The sequence below is a fragment of the Poecilia reticulata genome, linkage group LG2, assembly GCF_000633615.1.
Source record: "Poecilia reticulata strain Guanapo linkage group LG2, Guppy_female_1.0+MT, whole genome shotgun sequence".
Classification (NCBI taxonomy): Eukaryota; Metazoa; Chordata; class Actinopteri; order Cyprinodontiformes; family Poeciliidae; genus Poecilia; species Poecilia reticulata.
This window is the reverse complement of record NC_024332.1, coordinates 16,353,771-16,371,176: the sequence shown is the minus strand read 5'-3', so window position 1 is coordinate 16,371,176 and position 17,406 is coordinate 16,353,771. Positions and strand designations below refer to the sequence as shown.

The window sequence follows — 17,406 nt, the reverse complement described above, 5'->3', positions numbered from 1 at the left end:
AGCCTGATTATCCCACTCACCTTCTCTCCTCTCTCCAAAATGGGTTTGTGCAGCGAGCGATTTCATCTCTAAGTGAAGGGAACATTAGGGAGGGGGAGACGGAGGGAGCGATAGAGGAAAAACACGCGGTTTGATTTTCATGCTGTGATAAGAGAGTGGGAGCCAAATGTTACCTGTTAATCTAGCCCAAACCGACCGGGGCTCTTGACTTTGTCCCTCAGCAGGGATGGGGCAAACACTCATTTTCCTCTCTCCGTGATGAAAAGGAAATTAGCTTAAATGTGATGAGGGCACATCAGTGTGGTGTGCAGTGCATGTGTGTAATGAATGTGTATATGATTGAGGCTCTTTGTTTGCTTACATCTTCTCCTCTTCGCTTTTACGCACACGCACACACACACACACACATGCACACACTGCAGAAAAATTTGTCTTGCACCAATCAACCTACGCCAGCTCCTAGAGTTGGTGCCACAGTAAACAGTGGGGATGTCGCGATAGGTTCAGCTCACAAGACGATATAGGTTCACAAGAGCAAGGCGAGCACGCAAATTAGCAATATTCTCTCAGTAAATATTGCTTATTTGCTTGTTTTTTACAGAGTGAAGGTGAATGTAATGATAATAAAAATGCTCCCAGTGACATTATCCATTACTGTATTCATAGGAATATAGTAAAACAACAACTGGCGCGTCAACAGGGCTTTCAATAATTGGCTAAAACCTCATCGTAGCTAACCACATTGCCTCTTTTAAGTCTGCCTGGCAGTCAGATTAGRCTGACATTTATAATTAACTTGTTCAAGCTGCCAAGCTAGTCAAATAGAAACAATAAGCTGCYAATTTGTCTAACTTATATTTGTAATTAATAGGTCTGAAAATTAAATTAAAGTAAAAATGATCATGAAAATGTCCTAGAAGGTCAAATATGTTAAAACTTCCATGCTAGCTAACTGCAGCATGGCTAGCATTTAGCTAGTTGTGGCGTTTTCTCTGTAGCCACGCTGCCGCACAAACATTTTAAAAGTGAGGATAACTCTACCTCTGTTTTCGTAACCGAGTCTGTTTAGAAATATTCAGTGCAGATTTGATCTGTGTAATTATTTCTGATTTTGGACACCAAATTAGCTCTTTAATTCAATTTAAGGTGAAAACACAGTGACTAGCTAACCATTAGCATGTCACAATCCTTTGTTTTGTACTGTGTTCCATCAGCTGTATACATTGTACAGCAGAATTGTTTCTCTGAACTCCTTCATCAGTCAGGATGTTCGGCAYAGTCTTACTCGGCACATGCAGCTCCAAAAAGTCTTCAGTAAACACAAATCTCACTGATGCTGACCACCTTTGCATTCTGAAGGAAGGATATTGCTCATTGATAATGTGGAGGGTTTTTACGGTGGCTCCAGGTAGTCTAACAGAAAAAGAAACCCTTCGTCATTAGATAAAATACTCAGATTCGACAGTGCTCCACGTTATGTGACGGACTCCATGATTATCAATTTCCAAAATTAACATCCGTATCCACAGACTTCATTAAAAAATAAAAAAAAAAACACTGAAAACAGTTTAGATCTTGTTCCACCCCTTGTAAATTGTCATTTTCCGAATATATACAGCAAAAAATAAATCGCCAGTTAAAGCATAGCTTCTGTAAAACCGTTTTCTTCCCCTTATTTTTCTTGAAAGACTCTTCAGAGTGCAGACACATCATCTGCAAGATCAGCTCAGGCTCATGTTTTTTTCAAGTGCTCAAATTGCATGCAACTACTTTCCTTGCCACYTCCACCCTCCCTGCTGCATCTGTGCATTGGTAGCCAAAGACAGATATCTCCCTTGACAAGATTTCTTTCCAAATCCGGTGCTTTTAAGTGCAGGTGGAATAATGCTGCGTTAGCTGCTAACGGCCGTCCGAGAGGTCATAACTACTCCGGTTGAAGAGGGGAGGCCGGTTTCTCCGCCGCACCATGGCAGGTCAAATCAAATGTAATTGCACGGTGAAAGCAGAATGCCTGCGCTTCGCGTGTTGGGCACCGCTGACAACATCCAGGTTTAGCATTCGGTTCCCCTGCTGGGAGGAACAAGGACAAAGGCTTCACCTGTCAATATATCACACTGACTGGCCGGCAGAACGCTCTCCTTCTTTCACTCATTCCTGTTAAAGCCTCCTCCGCCCCAGACTAAGCCTCACCCATCCATCCATCTTCGACCATCTACCTCTCACACTCCCCTCCATTCTTCCCTCTCTGCTTGTCTTCCTATTTCCTGCAGCTCTCTCTGAATTTGTGTGAGCACTCGGCATAAAAGTCCTGGGGGAGCCGGTTTCAAACACAGGAACCAGAAACATATGGCACATTTTCAACTCCCAAGGTCAATTACAGCTATTTATCCAGAGATTGCAGCTAAATTTCCCAAGGTTTCTTCTAGATTTACAACAGATTGCAATGTGTGTCTGTCACATTTTCGAATCAGGCCACTTCCCCTCCACTCCCTGTGACTTTTTTTTTTTTTTCTGTCAACATTCAAAGGCTTTGGAGTGTGGATTTTTTTTTCTTCGATGTCTTATCTCTGGTTATCATGGCTCCATCTTTTTTTTTCTTTTTTTTTCCTATACCAGGTCCAAATGCCGCTTGCAACGCAAATCTAATAACATGTAAATTGGAGATAAGCCCAGATCCCTCCAAGTGATTTTATTTATTTATTTTTTTTCACATTCATACTTTGTCAAGTCAATTCTTGGGCTCCTGTTTTAGTAGCACAACACATGAGGAGTGAGAAAATTAACTGGATAGGTGATTCATCATTGCTACCACACTGTCAAGGACTCCCTCTGCAGCTATTGAGAGCAGAGCAGGGTGGAGGCGGAGGACGGAGAGAGTGTTGGTGGAGGATGAAGTCGGGGGGGTGCTGTTGTTTTAAATTATGGCATTTCATTCAGAATGCATTGTATTTACAGCGTCCCATTTTTATTTGTGGCTCCTATTATCCACAGAAACAGTTGTGCATGAAATGTTATTTGTGACAAGGGATGACCCGCAAGTGTTTTTTTGTTTTTTTTCTGTGCAGTATTTCATAGTGAGAAGGCGTAGGGTGGGGCGGGGAGGGAGCTGAGGATGGGGAGACCCTATCTGTACCCTCACCGTACGGTAAGCACCAGAGGCTTTCGCAGCTGCTGCTGGCAGTCTTGCCAGCGCAGAAATATCACCTGGAAACAGAGCACTCCACTCTACTCCACCGGACTCCCCCCCCCGCCCCACCACCACAACACTCCCAACGCCTGTCGCTGTAATTAAGTTGAAGTCAATGATTGCGGAGTGATGCTGAGAAGTAAACATGCAAACGCATGCCAAGGTTTGGAGCCAGGCAGAGGGAGGAGAGCGAGGGGGACCTATAGGCATGGGCCAGCACAGCATGATGACCGAGAGTAAAACGCAACCGTGTTAAATAACTGATGATAATCAAATAACTGATTATTTTTTTGCGTTTTTTCCTATGAATTATAAATATGCCACATTCATACACTTTATAATATCCATGCCCGATATTTAGCAAAAGTTTTAGACAAAAAGCATATAGCTTTACGCAATGTCGTGAGTTTAAATGAGAAATGCAATAGTGAGTCCTGTTGCTACAGAAAATAATATATCCGCTTGATTATAACTGCAATAAATGTAATCTACTATAACATAAATTTAAAAAGGAAAAAAAAAAGAATTAGTTTTCAAGTGAGAATATTATACTTTCTGTCGCTTCTGATATTTTTCAAGTACAGCTGCGAGCGTAACAAACTGATATTAGCTGGTAAATCAGTCAGGCTGTCTGCTCCGGTAGCCTGCAGTCAGCCGCTTTGCAGATATTCCACATGTAGCCAACCCAATCTAGTTTTCAAACACCATTATCTCAGTGAAAGTGGTTCTGAATGGTTCTCCTCAAGTTTCCAAAACATAACCGTCTGTGTTTTTATCAACTGGAATTATCTCTGAAGAGCCTCTTCTGTTCTTCCTGTGAACGAGGGGAAAGTGACGGTCAGCCAGCTGCCCTGCAATGCAACATGTGCAATAGAAGCAGCGGCGTGCTGCTTTGTACTCCATACTGAGGTACCTCAAGCTTTTATAGTCGTGAAAATCACCTTAAACCATAGGAAAATTACGTGAAATGTTCATTTTCGAAACCGCAAGTCTTTAAAATCTCAGTACACCCTTATAGCGGTGAACGATTAAAGCCTAGAGTTGGGTGAGAGCCTGCTGGGTAAGGAGTTGGGGGAGGCGCAAGCGCTGTTCGACTTGCCTGGAAACCGCAGATCCAGATCTTGTTCTGTTAAAATTTACATTTAGTTTCATTAAGCGCCGTTTGATTGCATTGATTAAATTAGCCACCCATTAGCTCCGTATTTCTTTCCTCTCCCAAACGCCGGTACTTATGCATCGCTCCTGGTGGAAATGTTATCTGACAAGAGGTGCTGTACGGTGGCTGGGAGTCTGTCGAACACAACGTGCTGTTTGCTTTTCCCAGAGCATGACAGGTTGTTTCCCCCCCTGCAACAAAGCCATCAAATATTCCCTGTGATCCAACGTTTGTGTTGGGAGGCGAGGCCTGCTGAGTGGGAAGCCGGAGTTTGTTAAAGCAATGATTTATGATTAATGCCAACACTAAATAAGGGACAAAGTGCCTACAGTACAAATCAATTACAAAGCCAGAACAGCGGACCTTTCCCTGAGGTCTACTAACGTCTCTAGTTGTTATGGTGATTTTATTGGAGGTGGGTGATGCATGCATATATATATAATGCACGCGGTACGTCTGTATTAACCCGATCCGGAGCCGGGCGCAATGCTTCTGATCTTTGATTAGTTACATTTATTGAGATAAAATGGGACTTTCATGTTGCTCCGCTGTGCAGGTAGAGACGGCGCGTTTCACATCTCCCGATTCTCGACGCCCACCTCAGGAAAACAAAAAAACAAAAAAAAAACCCAACAAAAACAGGACTGCTGCAGATGAAATAAATTACCGCAGGAGTGCCTTCTTAAAAGTAGGCAATTCATTATTTTTATGAAGTCAAATTATAAACAAATTTTAATCCATTAGGCAACCATCCATTCTAATTAATCAACAGTAGTGAACTCCATCTGAAAAAGGGAGAAAGGTTGTTTGCTCTCTCTACGGACCAGCGGTGCGTATTTTACCAACTTCCCCATTCACACACACACGCACGCACACACACACACACACACACGGAGAGAGAGAGAGAGATAGAGAGAAAAAGGAAAAAAAAGTGTTCTCCAAATTACAAACCTAAACTGTGAATCCGAACACTCGACTTTTGGCGCCGAGATGTTTCCAGGGCATTTGCAGATGCTTGAAATAATCTCCAATGTTTTTGCTCAATCTGCTCTGAGGATGGGTGAAATAAATACTTTAAACTAATTAATGTAAGACCAGCTGTTCCCAGCACTTGGCTGGCGCTGGTGAATATTGATGGGAGGAGGGAGAGAGAGAGAGGGAAGCGGCGGGGGCTGCTCAGCTCCGCTCGCTGTTTGTACAAGATTCAGGCTGCCACATAAACAGATATGAATACTAGATGAGAGCGGGAACCGCCAGCTTTTCACTCCATATCTAAAACTCCCCTCCTCCGCCCATCAACCACCACCAACCCAACCCAACCAACTTTGCATTCAATTAGCATTCAAAAGAATTAATAGTACAGACATGCAGTGCGTTCAATAAGAAGCGTCTTTCACCGGGATGGGAGCACTTACATCCTCTTGGCTTAATAAAAGCTCACCGGACGAAAACATGTGTCAGATCTAATGTGTCAGTGTCTGACATACTGTTTTAGTTTAAGCAAGCTGTACATGTGTTTGCCTGGTCTGCCTCCTGCTCGCCCTCCCTCCCTCTGCTCCTCTTCCTCTCCACCGAGGCCCGGTGGAGAGGCTGGACAGCAGATGGCAGGGCCCTACCCCTCTGCCAGTGATGAATGGAGGATGATGTCATCTTAGGTTTGACAGGCACCCGAGCGTGTGCGCACAAAGCAAGCCCAAGTCTCTGGGGTCAAACTGCCGGCACTGCCCCCCCCCCTCCTACCCTTACTCCATTTTTGGAATCCGCATGACATCTCTTAAATAGGTCTTGCTGCTGGATTTATGTTTTTGCTTGATATTGTATAATACCTTATGCAAAAAAAAAGGGAGGGGGGTGCCTTAGAAGAAACAGTACAATGGAATCTCCATGTTTTTTTGTTTTTATATTCGTTTTGTGAGGTGATGAACATTCGGATTGGCTCCTGCAGATCAGCACAATCCCGTTGGTTTCTACTTTTCAGCCACGACGCGCGTCGTCGACGGCCAAAGGCGCCCCACGTTTTTTTTTGGTTCCCAGTCTGAGCAAATGTTTGATCTCACTTTTCGTTGCAGAAGACAACTCCATGTGCACTCCAACAGCGAGAGACAGCTACGAGAGGTTGTCACTGGCCGGACAGACTCTGCCTCCGGGCTTTCCGTCGCCATTTCTCTTCCCAGACGGTCTGTCATCGATAGAGACTCTTCTCACCAACATACAGGTAACTGAGTCGGGAAATCTTACATCGTCTTGTCTTGTCGCAGTTCCCTTGTTCGTTGGTTCACGTTAATGTTACGCCAAAGGCTCTGTTGCTATATTTTAATATAATCTAGAGAAGAATGTAAATAAAGTACATCAAGGACTTAAAAAAAATGCAATTAACATTAAACACAAGAAAATGCATAACTTATGTGGCAAAAAAAATCAAAATGGTAGTATCGAGCATCAAAAATGTTCAAACTGGATGACTGAACTTTACTCTCGAGTTCTGTTTCTTTTTTCCCAGGAGCCAGGTTTGTTTTTTTTTTTTTTTACTGATTCCAAGAACAAACGTTTTGCAAAATCCCTGCAGATCGTCGCAGGGATATCTACATGTAGATATCTGTGTGCGATATCTACATATATAAACACATAGATAAGAAGGTAGCAGCCCAAGCAGGAAGTTGCATGTAAAAAAGCATTCACTGGGAAAGTTTGCGGACATACAGTGACGGCGATATGGTATCAGCTTACAGAGAATAATCACGTACATGCAGGTCTGGGGACGTTTGGGGAAAGAAAACAACATGGAAAATTGTTCGATTCCTTATTCGACGATCTAACAGTTGGATTCAGCCAGTCAACCATCCATCCACGAGTTTCTTGGTGCTCAATGCTTAAAACCCTACCATCGGCAACTGTTTTACAATCAAGTTTTGGATTGATAGTTTAAAAACAGACTGAAAACTGGAAATGTTTGCAGTTTGGGTTGGTCGACTCAACTGGGTCACCAGATTTATGTCCACGTCTGTAGTCTTTCCACGCCACCAGCTGGCGCTGCATGCTCGAGACCGTGTAAGGGCAAATATCCGACTTGAAAAAAGTCATTAGCATCTTCCCTCGGTTTCATTCAGCAAACGGGGGAGCAGAGATCCACTCACACGCCGAGAGATGTTTAGGCTTTAGCTCAAAGCCCCTCAATCAGAAAGATGAATGTATTTGCCTTCTCTCTGGGTGTAATGATGTGTGTACCCTGCTGCCCTTCTCGTTGCACTTGTTCGGTTGGCATCAGAGTCCCGCTTCTCCTTTGGCTCGGCGCGGTAATTAGAGAGCCACAACCGAGCCCGTCGCGAGCTCCCAACACTCCTCTTAGTCATCTTTGATAATGATCCTCGGAGTGAATATTTATATACAAATCAACACAATAAACCAAGCGGAAAATTAAGATAAAGCAACTTGATATAAATTGGGGTTAGAAGAATCAACAATTAGTAAGATATAGTCCAGTGCATTTGGCGTAATTGCATGTGGATGGGGAATAATTGTGATGAAACTGGCCGTGTTGCTGTGGGGCTTTTACTTAAAGGAAGAGTACGAAACAATTGGGCTTTCTGGGAGCTTTCTAAGTAGAGGCGTGTAATGCTCAGCGGCGGCAGAGAGCAATCAGAGGAACCCGAGTCTGGAGGATGAGGAAGGTCCCTTTGATTCAGGAGTCAAGCTTTAAACAGATGGCAAAGTAGCTCTTTCTAAGCAATTTACAGTTTATAGTTTACATAGAGGTAGTGGGGTGTTGTCACTGAAGACCTGCTGCAAGTTCTATGTAAAAAAAATAATTAAATAAAAGGAACTCGAGAATTTTTAGATGGAAAAGTGAGCGTAAAAGTTTAGAAAATAGTATTTAATCTAGCATGAAACTTTTGGATTTGACCTGCACCATTTAACATCTCTAGACATCTATGTCATGGCTACTATTAGGCTGGCTAGTCATTGTCAGTGATTGTTAAAATCTAATTTTAAATTGGCCATGCGTTTATGTAGGGTCTAAATAAAAACGCGTGAAGTTGATCATCTAAATTTCAGGTCTTTGCAAGTGTTGTGTATTTCCGGATTTCGCACGACAAGTCTTAGGTCTGAGTTGTTAAGTTGGTTGTGTTCATTAATCGTTCTCGTCAAGCTCGCTTGTATACATTTAGATTGTGGGAAATGTAGGAAATTGGTACGCTGGACGATGACGTCTCAAACGTTCGCAGGTGGCGCACTCGGCGTCTGCTCTGCTCACAGTACGTCCGAGTATGAGGGAGCTTTTAGCCCTCACTGCAAATTTGCAAAAAAAAATACTATGTAATGGAGCTGCACTCAMATGCAAGTCAAAAAACACTTAGCTATGTTAAGATAACATATATTTATAAGTAAGTTTAACATAGGACAGTAGGTAACTTAATTTATTAGGCGTAATGGTCTTAAAAAGTCTTAAAATGAAGAGGCCTGGGACCAGCTACTACCTTGATTGAGATTAAGGTAGTAGCTGAGATTATCCTTACTCTTTTTTTTTTGTCAGAATTATCATCTGACTACTTAAAACTACTCAATAGGACCTCACTTTAAAAAAAATCCAAAGTATCCCTGAAACAAGGCTGTTAAGAGCCTGATTTGAATGTTATTTAGCTGAATGAATCTGTTTAATCCAGTTTGTTTTAGGGGATTCCTGTACAGGAAGTTGCACAAAAGCCTAAGCCAGAAGTAGTTTGACAGTKAGAAAAAGTTTTTTTTTCCCCTTTCCATCCAGATTTTCTTACGTTCGATTGGTTCAAGTGTGGCACCTTGCAAAAGTATTCCTGGAACTTTTTGCGTCTTTTCCCGATTAAAAATGCAAACTTCAGTCTGTTTTATCAGGCTGTCTTGCGAAAACCTTGTTGGGTCCATCTATTTCCAATTCCATCATTTAATCATTGTTAGAACCTTTTGCTGTATTTACAAAAAAAATAATTTAAAAAAATCACAAACTTTTGTCACACTTGCATTTCTCAGCTTGACCAAAGGGAGTCAAACATCCTATGTTAGTTATCTTTTTTGTCCTGATAACATACACATGTACATTTCTTTCTTTTTCTATTTATTTGGTGCAGGGCCTGCTCAAAGTGGCGATTGACAACGCTCGGGCCCAGGAGAAGCAGGTGCAGCTGGAGAAGACGGAGCTGAAGATGGAGCTGTTTCGAGAGAGGGAGCTCAGGGAGACTCTGGAGAAGCAGCTCGCCATGGAGCAGAAGAATAGAGGTACCGCCTGACACGCCGTCCTCCTGTTAGCCTTGTGTTTGTTTATACGGGGGGGCAGGCATGCGTAACCCGTTCCCGTTCAGGCTCCTGTCAACCGTTTAGGTACAGGAGCTCCTGAATGTACTTACACCGCCCTCCGCGTTGCAGGAGACACTCATAAGCCACTCTGAGCCTCCTTGGTTACACGTGAAACTGATAGTTTTTTTTCTTTCTTTCTTGCTTTCTTTCTTTCTGCTYGTAGTCTGTTAACATAATTGAAAATACACATCCCATCCAGACTCGCACTAACCCTCATGTAAAATGCATCAGAGTCGTACGCTAACCGGATCGTTTATGTTTAATGAGAGAAATTCATGAAAAATATCCCAATAAATTTTTCAATTAGCTTCAATTCCCTCTAGCAAGTCAGTATTTGCTCCGATTTTCCCATTTAAATCTTTATATATTATGAAATATTTAAGTTTAATTGATTTTTGCTTTTCTATAATTGAGTGCTAAATTTAAAAGACAAAAAAAAAAAACTGGTTATCTTTGTCAGCCAGAATGGGCTTATAATCAAATTTTAAAAAAAAGAAAGAAAAAAGATGCTTTGCCTCATTTGCTTCCAGAGCTCATTTATTGTCTCTGTGATATTTTTTTGCTAGCAATCATCCAGAAGCGTCTGAAGAAGGAGAAGAAGGCCAAGAGGAAACTGCAAGAAGCTCTGGAGTACGAGTCGAAAAGGAGGGAGCAGATGGAGCAGAGCCTGAAGCAGCCATCGCCCTCAGACAGCATGCGCTCCCTCAACGGTCAGAAAGCACCAAACATCACGTTTAGCCCCTTCTGTGTATCGCTAATGTGTTGCTGTTTGTGCAGCGCCTTGCAATAAAACATCCACGCGCCTTGAACTTCTTCACCTTCTCTCACGTTCCAACAGTAAAGTTCAATGTGTTTTATTGGGATTTTGTGTGACAGACAAACATAAAGCAGCACATAATTATGGTAAACCTTTGCTACAGCCGGTTAGGCTTCGGCAGTCCAGGCTTCCTTCCAGGGTTGCTCTGTTTTTAGCTCCATCCATCCTCCTCGTCCCTTTTGAAGAGAAGCGTCTCTGCAGGATGATGCTGCCACCGCCGTGTGTCACAGTGGGCGGGGTGGCGTTCAGGCCGATGTGCATTGTTTATGTCCAAAAAGTCTGGTTTTGACCTCACTGGACTAAAACCCTGTCTTGGTTCTATTATATGTGCTCGTTTCAAACTGCAGTGGAACTTCTTTTCTGCTCACCACTGTTTTATGAAGGATTATTTGTGGGTTTATCACTGACACTCACCTTATTTTACACAACCAAGAGTATGTTCATGTTCTAGACAAAAATCTGTATTCAAAACTAAATTGAAACGGTGACAGTGTTCTGTTAAAGATGTTTTTCCTGTGAATCCCTGCAGCTCCTCCAAAAGCTACCATGACTTTCTTCACCGAGTCTTTGGTTAATGCTCTCCTTGCCTGACATTGATTTATTCCACTTAGCAGTGATGCTCTGCTTTACTTTGACCTGACACACAAATCCCAATAACGTACGTTAAAGGATGCAGCTTCGTAAGGCACTAAATTAAATAYGTTCACTGTACAAAAACAAAACAAAAGACAAGCAGGGGAAATGTTACTTTCCTTTGTCACTATTTACTTAATTAATTACTGAGTCCCTCCTGCTATTGTCAAACTACCAACTGTTGTGATCACGATTTGATCCTCCGATTAACCGTTTAGCTGTAATCGTCTCATCTTTGAATGGGCTCTTTCAACTAACCAGTTGTCAGTAGTCAGGTAAAAACATTAAAAAACTGGGTAACACTTTATTTGAAGGGGTGACACTATCATAAACATGACATAACACCTGTCATGAATATGAGGGAGTCTTGGTGAATGTCTACAACTGTTGTCATGAAGTGTCATTCGGTCAATAATGACGCTTTTAATTCAAGGTTGTGCTAAAACCTGCATTAAAAGTCCACTAAAAGTGTCAACTTTGCACCAAAAGTGCCATTATTTACCGAATAACACTTCATGACAACGGTCGTAGACATTCGCCAAGACTCCTTCATGTTCATAACATGTCATATTAAAAAAGGTGCTAACAAATGTGAAGGGCTGCTTTAAAACGAGGCATACGCTCAAAAACTCCACTGTGTCTAGAAATTATCGGCTGCTAAAGCAAAGTTCAGTGACTGATTTATCGGTCTGCCTGTAGCACCGAGCAGTACAGAGGTAATAGAACAAAAAAAAAAAAAAAAAAGATTTAGTTATAGTTTTTGATCGCTGGAGATAATCACACCGAGAGGCACGTAGTTGCACTGAGCAGAGACATGGCTGCGAGGCTGGCTCTCTAGTTTGCGATGAATGATGCTGTGAAAGCAGGGCTCTGATAGGTGGATGTCAGGCATGTTTAACGGCGGTGATCCCTCTCCTCTCGCAGACTCTCTGACCCCTGAGATGGAGAGTGACCGCAGCAGTGGAAGAACAGATGCTGAAAGGACAATACAAGGTACAGGGGCTCGGATGAGACAATAAATCTCTCTCTCTCTCCCTCACTTTTGCTCTCTTTTTTTTCCCCCCTCTCTCTCTGCCTTTTCCACCCCTCCTTCTCCCACAGCACACACACACACACACACACAAGCAAACACACGTCTTCAGTTTATGAACATTAGTGTTTCTGCGCCTGCTGTTCAGACATACACCACCATCTGGGCCACAGCACTAGGTCAAGATCATCGGTTTTCCCCAAGAATAATATTATTCTTTTACTTGACTTTTAGCGGCGGCAGGTCTAAACGCGCTACGGCAGGTAAAACCAAACAACCGCTCTCTCGAAAAAGCTACATATTTACAGCTCGAGACGCTATAATGAGTTATAAAGCCACAAAAAAAAAAAAAGAAAAAAAAAAAGCAGAGCAACCCCTCCTTTGATACTCATAATCGGAGCAAATCAATTCGTTTTATGAACAAGCCTTGTACATTTTTAATGATTTGTTTGTTTGCTAGCCTTGGGGGCGCAGTTTGTGTTTAAGGGAAGGCCACCGCGGCGATAACCTCCGTCGGACCGCCTTCTATCTGTGTTTACCCAGATCCGAGACACCTCGTGAAAAGGTTGAATATCCTCATTATTGCTCAAACGTCTCGCTTTAATGCGCCCGCTCAGAACTGCCCTTATCAGCGAGGAGAGAGGTCCCAATTTACCCGGGGAAAGATGCCGCATGCAATTTGCTTCGAGAAAATAAGGTTGGGGGAGTTTCCGACTTTGCACGCAGAGAATATGTTAGTCGAGTCTTTAATGTGTGATTAGTCTACTTGAACCGATATGAAAAACTAGAGATGAATGATTRCTGCAGGTAATTTAGGGCATTTTTAGGCCGTCGAATTGGTATTTCCCCCCAACCCCATTAAAGGCGAAGAAGTTTCTGTCACAGTTCACTTCCCCAATATCCAGTTCCTTCAGCTGCTTCTTCTTCTTTTTGTGTGACCTTTTGCCTTCGTCGCTTTCGTGTTTTTAGTAAGATGCTTCCTTATATTAGCATCCCTTCAGCATTTAGCAAACGTTGCTTCCCTTCTCCCTTCTCACAGAGGATAATTTTACAAGAGAGGTAAAAAAGGCAACATATTCTTGTGTTGATTTGACTGAAGYCACTTACAGAAGCTCAGTCAATAAAGACACTTTAAGTTTTTTTTTTTTTGTCTGACCAAAACGGATCAAATCCAAAATGTCTTCACACAATGATGAATGTGTGCTGGTTGCATATTGGTTTTTCAACATGCAACTAGAACACAATTTACTCATGTGTTGGGTCTTTCCCAGATTTGAGTGAACGCAGCATTACAATGGTTGGAGTTACTCTCTTGAACACAAGGGGTTGCTGTTGAAAAAAACAATGGCGCTATGCAGCGGAAATGGCAGCAGAGGAAACGTAATGAGTTCATGAAGACTTTYGACTGACAAAAGAAACATTTAAAYCTACAAGGAGGACAACAGAGATCGATATTTTAGTCACTAAATCTATTTCCTTTCAGTCTATTGAAATGAAATCACGGCATAAAACAAYGCAAATTTACTCCATGCAAAAGTTACGTGTAATAAACTAGAACAACACTGGGAAGGCGCGTTGAGCACAGCCACTGAAATTGATTAAAGACTAAACAGCAAAGCCCCGTTTTGGTAATGACAACTTCAAAACATTTGTGTGGAGAAAATAGTCTTGATGTTTTGCTCGGGGGTTCTCTTGAGACATCCCTCCACACAAGTCGTCTTCAGATCTTGAAGGTTCTCTGGGCCTTTTCTATGCTCTCGGCGTYGCGGCTCTTTCCAGGAATCGTCGGCGTAGTCAGGTGGTTCACAAGCAGTTTTATTCGTTTGTTTTTCTTCCATATACTTTGTAGAATATGTGAAATTAACCGCGTTAAAGCCTCACGTCTTCTGTTCCACAAGAGCAGTCGCTTTTCAAGCCGAGGTATATATTTATCTATTTTTTTTTTTTTTCTTTTTTAAACACTCAAAACCCCGTAAAACCGTTGCGGCTGCGACAACAGAGCTTATAATTTTCCAGGGTCTCTCAATCACTCTGATCACTGCCTCAAAGAGCGGAATGAAACCGAATAACGCGGCTACACTTTTTTTTTTTTTTTTTTCTGTGTTTTGTTCAATTAGAGAAGCATTTGTCTGCCACCCATGTCTCCTCTACTCTGCTCCGCAAGCCTCGCTGTATAATTAACCTCAAATGGCAAAAAATGATGTTGATAAATTACACAAGCAGAAAGAGGAGGAGGAAGAGAACTCGAGGAGGGTGGGGGGGGGAGAGAAAAAAAAAAAAACAAGCCTATCAGCGGCGCCGAAGCAGACAGAGAAATGTGTGGGTGCATTCTCGACTCCAAATTCGAGGAAGCGAACGGAGAGGCAGACAGGGGGAGGGAGAAAGGAAAAAAAAATAATAATGAGGGCATAATTTTAGAGAACTAATTATTTCTATTTGTCTTTTGTCACACTTCTCTAATTCTGCGATATTAACACAGTCTGTGTTTATTAATTGCTTTTTTTTTTTTTTTTTTTTTGCAGTGTTTTGAATCGGGTCCAAGGAGGGGAGCGCGGCCCTTTTCGCAGGCAGGCGAGCTGCTGAGGGCCCGCGCCTCGCCCCGGTGCCACCTGGCAACCGGGCGCACGTGCCCGTATCTTCCCCCCGCATCTCCCTCCGCCGCCCCGCGCCGCCACCTTCCCCACTCGACGCGTTCGGCGGGGTTTACACGACCCTGCGCGCAGCCAGATAAAGTTCTTTGTTGCAAGATTAAACATCAAAACAGTTAAAGTGAAATTAAAATTAAATGAATGAATGTCACTGAAGCAAAAAAGACTGTAATTAATGGATCCCTTAATTGTCTTCATAAAATATTTGCATGGGCATAATTTGCATAATTTACATGTATTAATTAATCTTTCAAAGGAATTTTGTGCTGAGAGAAGCCAAAAAATTCCCCTTGTTTTATTTAGCACCTAATGAAATATTTATTCTCTTTAATGAACTTTTCATCTCGATCCGAATGTGAAAATGCGAAAGTTTCGCCGCGCCTTAGCGAGGATCCCTGCGAGTCGAGGGGCAAACGTCACGACGCCTCAGCGTTTCCGCGCGCGTCGAAAACCTGCTCGGCGAGTTCGCGGGTTTGAGCCGCTGGAAGTCAAACGCGCCGACACGCGACATCCTCTCGACGACGCGATAAATGTCATCATCCATCAAACGATCAAATCGCCTTTGTTTTCATTAACTATGAATCGCCGCTGTGGAGGCAGACGAGACAAACCAGCGAAGTGATGTTTCATCCTTTCTGCGTCCCGTCGCGCTCGCCTCCTCCCCTCCCGCCGCCTGTTTTTGCGCTTCGCCCTCCGTGCCGCTGCGTTCACGCCGTAATGACTTTTGCGCAGAACTCAGTGGTGGTTGCTGCTCGAACAGAAGCAATGCCTTGGAGACCTACGGCAGTGCCGGGTAATTAGCCCGTGTGTGTGTGTGTGTGTGTGTGTGTGTGTGTGTGTGTGCGTGTGTGCGTGTGTGTGTGTGTGTGTACACACACCCCCGTTATGAGTTGTGTACACAGTCAGACGCACACGACAATCTTTTGTTGTCTCCCCCCACCCTGTCTGCGTGAAACACATACAACCCCATCATGACAGGTTAAGCGGGCCTAAGCCGCCAGGCCAGGATCTACCGCGCATCAAGACATTACAACCGGCTAGTCAAAGGCCGTCTCCCGATGTCCCGCTCTGCTTGTGTCATGTCCAACAAGCAGGGCTGCTAAATGTCTTTGTGCGCCTCTTTCTTTAACGCTGAATAATTCAGGCCCGCTTGCCACAGAGACGTTTCTTAAAGGCATTAACTGTAAGCGTTCTCCGGCAGAGAGAGGAAAAGGGTGGGTGGGCGGTTGGGGGGACAGGGGGGGTGAATGTGAAGGTAATAAACGTCAGACAAGCTTCGGCGCTGCGCCTAACAGATCTCTTTTTACTGTCTCGGAAAAAAAAGGTGGCGCTGCTCGCTCAGGCGAACACGCGGGCGAGAAGAGAGTCTGTCTGCTTGGCAGTGGCCAGAGCTCAGAGATCACATGACGGAGCCGTTTACGGTATCCACGCCGGAGACGTCGCGCTGCGACGGCCGCCGGCCGAGCTGAAGGCCACAAACGTGTTCAGACGGTTTAGGTCGGTTCGATAATGCAGCGGGTTTCAACGGCATTCATGCTTCTTGGAAGTTTTCCACATTTTGTCTCCATACAGTAAACTACTGTTGTTGTTTTTCTTTTTTTTAGATTTCATGTGATAGACAAATAAACTCGTGCATAATTACGGAGTGGAAGGCTGCAGAGATTCATGCTGAAAACTTGTAGACACAAAAAGAAGTTGTACAGTTTGGCTTTTGTGTCGGTGGCAAGAAAACAAGTCGATGTTGAGGAAAGCTATACAAATTCAAAATCCCACAGAGGACACAGCAGATGTGTGGAACAAGGTTTTCTGGCCAGATGAGGAACAGAATTTAACATTTTGGCCGACAGTCAAAAGTCAGAAAGGGTCGAAGAGAAATGCATGCCACACTTTTCAGCTATTTATGTTTGAAATGTTCTGAGAGCCATGCATCGTTTCCTTTCGCTTCCAAAGTATGCACTACCCGTCACATAATGATCACAGTATTGAAGTTTGAAGTTTAAAGAATAGCAAACGGCGTCTAAGAATAGAATGGTCACTGTGTTCCTAATCCAGACTGAAGTCAACCTACTTCTAATTTCTACTTTTTTTATGTATTTAAAAAGCAATAAAGTTAATTACTCCACATGATATTTAATCACATTTGCCATGGCTGCTAACTTTATCTTCTCCCTAAATCAGCTTATGAATTCACAGTAATGCCATTCGAATCCAAAGACTAGAGGGCAATATTTCAAAGTTGCGTTTCATCAACAATCACATCCTGAACAGTGCATTTGCGTCAGCAGATTGTTAGCTGTTGGCTAATCTTTTTGCCTCCTCTCTCTCTCTGTGTGTCTGCGTGTGTGTGTGCGTGTGTGTGTGTGCGTGTGTGTTCTCTGTTCCAGATGGAAGACTGTTCCTGAAAACCGCAGTGATGTACTGATAAGGCCACGAAGAGCTGGAGGACAGAAAGATTTTATAAAAAAATAAAATAAACAAAAGAAAACAAAAGGACTGAAAGAAAAACCCATGAAGGTTTCGGGGAAGCCCCTAACCCAGGCCGATTTAGTTGGAGAGAGTTCAAGCTGCTCGTAGGTGGAAATGCTGTGTTCAACCCTCCCCCCTCCCCCC

General features: G+C 43.2%; 1 protein-coding gene across 1 annotated transcript; it reads left to right on the top strand.

The window, feature by feature from the left end:
• The first annotated feature begins 6,381 nt into the window (after positions 1-6,381).
• On the top strand, positions 6,382-17,252 carry LOC103479211 (dachshund homolog 1-like). Its single transcript, XM_008433522.2, has 5 exons — positions 6,382-6,558; positions 9,443-9,590; positions 10,235-10,378; positions 12,043-12,111; positions 17,181-17,252. The coding sequence occupies exons 1-5, from the start codon at positions 6,424-6,426 to the stop codon at positions 17,216-17,218; spliced, it is 534 nt and encodes a 177-aa protein (XP_008431744.1). The 5' UTR covers positions 6,382-6,423; the 3' UTR covers positions 17,219-17,252.
• Positions 17,253-17,406: the final 154 nt, after the last annotated feature.